This window comes from Nematolebias whitei, chromosome 4 (genome assembly GCF_014905685.2).
Source record: "Nematolebias whitei isolate Nwh7 chromosome 4, NemWhi1, whole genome shotgun sequence".
NCBI lineage: Eukaryota > Metazoa > Chordata > Actinopteri > Cyprinodontiformes > Rivulidae > Nematolebias > Nematolebias whitei.
The window spans coordinates 29097007-29106216 of NC_056501.1; the positions used below are offsets into that span (position 1 = coordinate 29097007).

Here is a 9210-nt window from a genome sequence, read left to right on the forward strand (position 1 = left end):
ATACATACATACATACATACATACATACATACATACATACATACATACATACATACATACATACATACATACATACATACATACAAGGAAATTATATGGCGATCTGTAGCTCCCATTCATACAAACAATAAGATAAAAACACACCAAATTAAAAAACCCAGAGTATTAAAAAAAGATCAATAAATAATTAAAAAACAACCCTAAGAGGAGATCAAGGAACAACTATGTTAGGGGACATAATCAGCTAGCTTCTCTGGTTCTTGCCAGGAGTGGCTGAATTAAACAGCCTCATCACACGAGGGACAAACAAGTTCTTTAGTCTCTCAGTAGAACCCCTCTACTAGATATATATATATATATATATATATATAAAGAATAATTAGTGCTTTATCACATTCATACACTGATGGGACACATATCGGAGACAATGAGGGTTTCAGTGTCTTGCCCAGGGACACAACGGCATGTGGCAGAATCGAACACCCAACTCTTGCATTGGAGGACGACTGCTCTAACCACTCATCCACAGCTGCTCTTAGCTGGTGAGAACATTTTCTACACAGCTGTAAACTTGCACGTTTGTGTTTGAAAATACTGCAAAAATAATGAACCACACCTTAAAGCTGTTGTTTTTTGTTTTTTATTACATTGTTGAAACTGATGTAAAATCTTCAGCAGAGCAAATTATTTATCAGTTGATTTATCCATCCATTATCTTTAACCTGCTTCTTCCATTTTTGGTCATGGGGGTCGCCGGTGCCCATGTTCGGCAATCACTGTGCGAGGGGCAGGTTACACCCTGGACAGGTTGCAAGTCCATCACAGGGACACATAGAGACAAACGAGACAAACAACCATTCACTCTCTCACTCACACCTAGAGACAATTCAGTTACAAATCAGCCTAACATGCATGTTTTTGGTCTGTGGGAGGAAATCGGAGTACCCGGAGAAAGAGAACATGCAAACTCCACCCAGAAAGGCCCCCGGACCAGGATTTGAACCAGGGACCCTTTGTGCTGAGAGGCAACAGCTCTACCAGTTGTGTCACCGTGCTGCCCCAGTTGATTTATATTGGGTAAAATAAATAAAAACACACAATGATGAAAAGATATGACGGTTAGCTTTTAAAGGAATCAAAAGCGGAAGAAATTTGAATTGATTAGTATTGAAACATATTGCTAACTGTGTCTACCACTTATTTGGACAACTCTTATATGAAATACATTAAAGTTATAAAGGGAGGCAAGGAAAAAATTATCTCTGCTAAACAACCTTTTTTTCTGACTTCATTTATTTATTTATTCATTTATTCATTCATTCATTCATTCATTTATGTATTTATTTATTTATGTTGCCATTTTAGCTTTTAATAAAAAACAAGTAAATGTTTATTAAAACCAGCAACACTCGACAGAGTATTGATTTGGAACTAGCAAAGGTTAATATGACCTAGCATTTAACATAACTGTGAAAATTATTATTGCACTTCTTTTTTTTTTACACTTTGAATTCTAATGTATTGTAAGATAACGTCCCGTCATCTTTTCTTTACGTGCTTTCAGTGCAGAATCACATGAAGCTGGTGTCTGTCTTCAGCTGTCACTGTATGAAGGCCAGACCATGGACAAGAAGCAAGTCCATCACAAATAAAAGAGTGCATGTAGCATAAAGAAGCGCTCTCCTAACCATGAACTTTGACCCTGAGGTCGTCTTTCATAACTACCTGAACTGGTTTCTTTAAAAGTTACTTCTGACCTGAATAATGTCGGGTAACACTGCATGATGAAATGTTGATGCTATAACACTAAACCACCACAAGAGGGCAGGTTTGTCTCATAAGTACAAGGACTCCGCATGGGGAAATGGATAGAACCAGTACATCTGAATACTGTATCTTACACCTCTATGCTTCACACAGTCTTAAACAAACAAATTGATTTAATTTTATTTAATTACATTGTATGTAGTTTTATGTGTTGATTAAAACATGACGGGGGATTTGCGTCCCTTCATCTCAGTGTTGATCCGCACGCTGCAGGGTGGATCAGCACCATGGACAGAGACACAATTCAGCACCAAGAACAGCTCCTTTAAACTGAGCTTGGTCTCCGACTCATTTCGTCATCAGGATGCAGCTGGTTTGTCACAATGCCTTGACCTACAAATTCCTGCAATAAAACACGTCTCTCTTTTCCATCTCTATCTTTTTCTAGGTCACCTTCTTGCAGAGGATGACGCATTCTGTTCAGGGATGAAACCACAGCCTGCCCACTCATATGTGGGATTTCCTTCGAATTCAGAGGGAGCTGCATGGGGGAAGAAGCGGGATTTCGTAATCATTTGCCCTTTACATCGAGGATTGCATCACTGTGTGAACGTCAGACTAAGAGATTAAAAAAAGGGGGAGGAGGGCGGAAGAAGGGGGCGTTTAACTCTTATTCCTCAAGCTAACCAAACAACCACCGAATCGTAGAACTCGTAGTACCAGCATTTGAAAGGGTCTGTCTGGAACAAATAGCATTTCACTGGATTATTTATTTTATTGCTGAATGTTAGCAGTTTTCAATGCAGACTGGAGTGACAGTAAAGCACAGCTTGGTGCAGCTGCACTACACATGTGCTTCCTCTACAGCATGGTTACATCAGGTAACAAACCACTATTTTGGCTCAAACACATTCCCTTTAAATATTTTCAAGTAAAAATGTCACATTAAAAGTCTGATGATAATTCTGTGACCAATGAAATGTGAGTATGGACAGCATGTGACCTTTTGGCCTAGCTGGAGCCATCCTGTTTGAGATCATAGTTAGCTTGACCACACACTCGCAGAAAGTGGGATACATTTGACTTTTCAGCATGTTTGAATTTAAATAACTTTGTACAAAAAGTATCTGTGATTTGTTTGAATATGTGCAAAAGCATATTCTTCTATACATAAATTGTAGTTTTTTGTTTGATACCTCAGGGTAACATTGACTGTGGACTTTAGTTTGATCAGTAACATGCCCATAGATGAGGTTGAGCAGAAATGAATGATTATTGCCCAAATATGTTTGTTTGTTTTTACAGTATTATACACTATTCCTCAGAGGAAATAGATGCATAAACAAATTATGAGTGCAAGGAATTTCTTTGAGTAGTGAATTTTGGACCTTAATTATTGGTATTTTTACACCTCCCTGTTATTTTTTATACTCTCTATTTTTTATAAATATGTCTTGTGTGGTTCCTTGAGCATGTTCCTTTGTATTGATACTCTGGCAGGACAATTTCCTGTGGGATCAATAAAGTTCTTATCTTTTCTTATCTTAATTCCTTCTCACGGTGAGGAAGAGTAGACCTCAGAATCAGATTTGAGGGAGAGTTTGAAGGTCAGGGTTCAGTCAGGGTTCAGTCAACAGTGTAACATGCTGTATGTGATAAACATGTGTGTGTGTAGGGTGTGTGTGTGTGGAGGGGGGGGGGGCATCAGCAGGGGCAGTATATGACCTATTCTAACTTTGTGCTTTTTGATTTCTTTTTAAAAACTGATGGCCTGTCTGAGTCTGATGGATAAAGAAGAGAGTAAAGATGATGCTCATGATAATTTATCAAAGAAGAGGTTCCACCTTCACCTAGGTGGAGAACACCCCACATTTCCAACATCAATGATTACCAAGAATAGCAGGCCTGCCTTCAAAAAGCAGACAATGTCATGTCCCCCATGAATATTTCAAGGTTTTGTTTTGTTGGTTTTTTTTGTTTGTTTCTTTAGTTCTGGAAGTAGTTGTAGAGCAGTAAAATGTATATGCCAGTCAGTGTGACATCATCAAAGCCCCTCGAACTCATTACTAATGAACTGGGGCAGTTCACGGGTACAGCATGGGTGCATGTCACCGTTTGGATTACCATACACATGTTTTGTAACAAAGTCGCCCAAGTGTTCCAGGTAGCTGACACCATATCACTGAACAGATGGGAGTTATTAAAAAAAAAATCTCTGCACTTCAACAACAATCAAATGAAACAACAACCCAGAAACCAGAGTGGCGACTGAGCAAGAAGACCACAATGCCCCACTCCACAACATTTGACCATTAGTCACTCATCTTGTCTCAAAGCTGCAGACAATCCCAATGGGTGAGAAGCTAGATGGAGATGAGCAGATGGTCCCTTTCAAGAGAATAAATAGGCTCAGACAATACCTACCAGTAAGACCAAAGAAATGGGGCAAGAAGATACTCATCCTGACTGGCTCCGATGGTGTTCCACACAAATTTGAGATCCATGCAGAGAAAACTGAGCAACTTCCTGAGCTTCCAGATGTAGGTGCAAGTGGCACCCTTGTTCTCCGCCTTGCCTTGGCAGTACCCATTCAGCAAAACTACATTTTCTCTGACATCTGGTTCACTGGTGTCACTCTCATACACACTTGTTTAGCAGGAAATGCACTATACTGGGACCGTTGGAGCAACAGACCACCAGGTGTCAGCTTTATGTGTGAGGCTGACTTGAAGAGAACTGGGCATGACTCTTTTGAACAGAAGACATCCATTGTTGGAGAAAACGCCTTGTATGCAGTGAAGTGGTATGATAACCGTTCAGTCAATCTCCTCAGCAATTACATTGGCGCACACCCAGTCACTGAGGTTGATAGGTGGGATGGTAAGAACAAGAAAAATATCTAAGTCACCTGTCCAGCTGTGATCAGAGAGTACAATAAAAATAATGGGTGGGGTGGATCTGCTAGACTCTGTCATTGCACTGTATCACAACAAAATCAGGTCAAAGAAGTGGTACCAACGGATGATGTTCCACTTCATCAACATTATCCCTGTGATTGCCTGAGTGCTCTACGAGAGAGATGGCAGCAACACTGGGATGAGAAAAAGGAATAAATGAAGCTTTATATGTTCAAGTCGTACATTTCAGAAAGCTTGTGGTGCACATGTTTTTGTGTCTGGTCTTACCAGACCAGTAGCTCATACTTTGCTCTCCTGGTATTTCAATGCCTCATTCAGGTATTTACCCATTTGCCTATTCATCTTACAAGTGTCAAGAATGTGGAGCATAAGGGAGGTCATCCAAGTTCCACAGTTGCTGAGGAGTATGAAGAAAAGAGGAGAAGAGGCCCCACTACACCCATTCCAGTCTCTGATGTGCATCTGGATGTCACAGTCAATTGGATGAAAATGGATGAAAAGAAAGGGAGATGCAAGGTACCAGGATGCAAAGGTACACCTAAAGCTAAGTGACAAAAATATGGTGTCCACCTGTGCTTCACATCCACCAATAACTGCTTCATGTGGTTCCATGCAGAATAATACAGACTACTTTGTGAATGAGAAAAATACAATTTCAGTCGACACCGCACAGGAACACACACTCAGAAACTCACATGCACTCTGCAGCTAATGTCGTACCCACTGATCGAGAATCAACTTATGTTGTTTTGTGAGAGCAAAAACAAATTTGTTGAAATTGTTCCTATTTAAATAAACCATCCCTTAATACATTTACTACTTGTTTGTGCCATCTTGAAATGGGTTGAATTCAGAAAATATTGATTTCAGAAATCTTCATTAAGTCCTTTGGTTCATGTGATTTTTTTTATTTTTATAACAGGCAGACATGAACGATGCAGTTCAAATCAAATATGTTGTACAACATGTAGCGCTCAGACTATGTGCTGGGGATGACTCGAGCGCTTCGGAAGCGGGTGATGACTCTCTGTTACTATCACACCAAATATTAGCAAAATACAGTATTTGTAAAAATAGCCTGAGCTAAAGCAGTTTTGCATTTCCTAAAGTTAATTAGATGTGGCAGCCATCTTGAATTGACTTCGCTTCAAAAGTAGATTTTTTTTTATTTTATTTTTTTAACATAAAATGGCTAAGATGTTCCGGCAGCATGGTGGCACAACTGGTAGAGCTGCTGCCTCTCAGCGAGCAGGTCCCTGCTTCAAATCCTGGTCCGGGGGCCTTTCTGGGTGGAGTTTGCATGTTCTCTCCGTGCATGTGTGGTTTCCTCCCACAGACCAAAAACATGCATGTTAGGCTGATTGGTAACTCTAAATTGTCTCTAGGTGTGAGTGAGAGAGTGCATGGTTGTTTGTCTTGTTTGTCTCTATGTGTCCCTGTAATGGACTGGAGACCTGTCCAGGGTGTCCCCCGCCCCACGCACATTGATTGCTGGACATGGGCACTGGCGACCCCTGTGACCCAAAATGGAAGAAGCTGGTATAAGATAATGGATGATTAAGATGTTCCTTCAAATCCAATCAGTCAGTCATGGGATATTTTGCTTATTTGACCTATGGAGACACACAGACAGACAGCCTTCATTTGCAGGCGATAATAACAACAATGATCTGACAGTAAAGCTTTTTCAAAATATATAATTCATAACATTTTTATGCATGAGTCAATTTGCAGCAACCCACTTTGGTTGTGGCTCCACTCAGACTAGTCACTAACTCGTCAGTATTGGTCAAAATTAAACTACTTATCCAGTCTCTTGTCGTTCAGCTATCTGGAGCAGGTAAGACGTTAAATGTTCATAACCTTTCTACAGAACTCCACTTTAAAATGTCAGAACTATCCCTTTAAGGACTAAAAACAACTAGTGCGACGGAAAAGGGACCAGACGTCGTTTAATAATTGATTTTCCTTGCTGTAACATTTGTGGTGATCGATAGTGAAAGGAGTCAAAGGGAGAACGTGAGGGGGTGGGCGTGAGGGGGGGAGCGTGTGTGAGGAAGAGGAAGAGGAGGAGGAGGGATACGTGATATTCTCCGCCGCACCGTGAAGTGGGCCGTCCCTGTTCGTGGAGATCTGCCCGAGGAAGGCCCACCTATCCAGCTCAGCTGAACACTGCTCCGGTTCAGACCGTGTAGTTCGAGTCGAGCGCGCAGGAAGAACCGTCGGGGACCAGTCGGAGGCTGTTAGGACACAGGTAAGGGGGGGGGGGGGGGGGGAGATCAAATACAACTACATCATTAACCTTTCAGTCCATGTCGGTATGAATGGAGGTCATACCTGTGCATGCGAGAAGGTGCTGGTTTTGAATCGATAAGGTAAGAATAAAAATTTAAAAAAGGAGAATAAACCAGAGTCAGTCGGTGCTTCAAGATGAGCTGCGCGTGCTGGATGTGCAGGACTTGACCTGCACCATCCGGGATGGGACTCTGATGGATGATCACTCTCCGTGCTGCAGCTTTTCCTCCATTCATTTCATAACACGTCCTCCTCGGTCACTCTGGTGTAGCAGATATAAATTGACATGTAATCCTCACCGATATGGTTTCGTCGTGCTCCACCCCTCCCCCCCCCCCAGCAACGAAACAAATTCCACCCTCTGATATCAAATGATTTTACTGTCTCGTATTAAAAAAATAAATTAAAAAAAAAGGCCATGCACACTCCTGTCATCCCGCTGCATTACAGGCGAGCAATAATTAATATTAATGAACACCTCACTATTTCATTTAAATATCCCCCCCTCCCTTTCATATTTCATGCGTTGGGGGTGACTTAGAAAGAAAAAGGGGGGTTGAATCATGCATGAGTGAGCAGAGGGTTTTATAGAGCCTGATGATGGCCGGACTGCAGCGGTCACGATCTGCCACGAGGCGGTGCTGCCTTTCATTTCCACCACAACTCAGGTCAAACTGAAGAGTTCATCTGGAAATAATCAAATGTATGAACCGTATTGTTGTAATACTAATGTGTGAATAGAACCAGGATAACCTCTGACCGCTCATGTCTCTCCACAGGAGCTTTGGCCAAGATGGATGTGTTCATGAAGGGGTTGTCTAAAGCTAAGGAGGGCATGGCTGTGGCTGCAGAGAAGACCAAGGAAGGAGTTGCAGTTGCAGCTGAAAAGACCAAGGAAGGAGTCATGTTTGTAGGTAAGACGGTGACACACTTCTGCTTGCAGGATATTTGCATGCAAACTATAAGACAAGCACTCGTGTAATGAGCAGGTTTCCCCTTCTGCGTGCAGGAGAAACACAGAAGAAATGCTTTTGGACGCGTCTTACAGCCCCTCGGGTCTTAATGAGTCAGAGGTCACTGAAAAGTCAAAGATTTAATATAAATCAATGTGAACGCAAATCTCAAACTGCATTGAGTTTAACAGGGCTTTTATTTTTGAAGTCCTGTGTGTGTGCAGCAGCTCAGTGTCATTTTGCTGTCAAAATACTGTATGCCATAATATACGGTATTATTTTTACATTATTAGTGTTTAGCATAAATCTTATATCCTTATATTCTGTTTCTTTTCATATGTCAAATGTTTGCTATTTTGGGGTGTAACTGGGACCTTGCACACAATTTTGTTCCACCTCATGTACCACATATAATGCAAATGACAATAAAGTAGATTGAACTTTGAAAATGTAAAATTGCCAATAAAACAAACGTATAAATACATTTGTATTTAAAAATTGATAAAAAAAAACAGGTGTAAAAGACCAAACCAATCTAATTGAACACCTACTGGAATCACCTTATTTGAGCATGTGGTGCCCAGTTTTAGGGAAGTACACAAGGAACTGTAAAAAAGTTAATTCAGAAGTGACTAAATGATTTAGGAGACATTTGTAGACAGATATAGACTTCTAAGTGTTTATTTACTGAGGTTAGTGGTAAAGCATTGAGCTTAGTTTATTTAAAACAGAACATTGTTTTTAACAATTGTAAATTCAATTAGCATATTCAAATTAAACACATAGATAAACACAGGGCAGCACATTTACTGAAACTTCTGCTGGACAAGCTGTAAAAGTCCAAGTTATGTTTTTTGTCATATGCAGGTTAACAGTACAATGAAATGCTTAGGATGAGAAGAAACGATTTGACTTCCTTAAATAATATTCAAAGAACAAACAAGAAATACTAAAGCACGCAATAAGGGTACAAAAATAAAGTACCAACAAGTGAAAAAGTAAATAATATTTACAACGTCCTAAAGAGAGATTGTAAACATCAACATGGTAAAATATACTGGTGCAGCAGGATGAATATGAATGAATATGTATTTCAAGGTAGTAATATAAAGTAAAAAGCACATGCTATATATTGCAAACAATTAACATACAGTATACTACACAGGTTGTGTGACAGTGACACCGAGATTGAATTAGGATGGTAAGGTAGATACATAGATACAGTATCACACATGATACAGCCTAGTATCATACATGATACAGCCTAGTATCTTACA

The 9210-nt window shown here is 40.3% G+C and overlaps 1 protein-coding gene across 1 annotated transcript in view; it reads left to right on the forward strand.

The window, feature by feature from the left end:
• Positions 1-6721: 6721 nt before the first annotated feature.
• The window catches only part of sncb (synuclein, beta), a gene marked incomplete in the record, with an annotated part of 32296 nt that continues 29807 nt past the window's right edge, over positions 6722-9210 (forward strand). The window contains 2 exon segments of the mRNA XM_037675945.1: positions 6722-6939; positions 7760-7894. Of these exon segments, the coding sequence (XP_037531873.1) occupies positions 7774-7894 (121 nt within the window).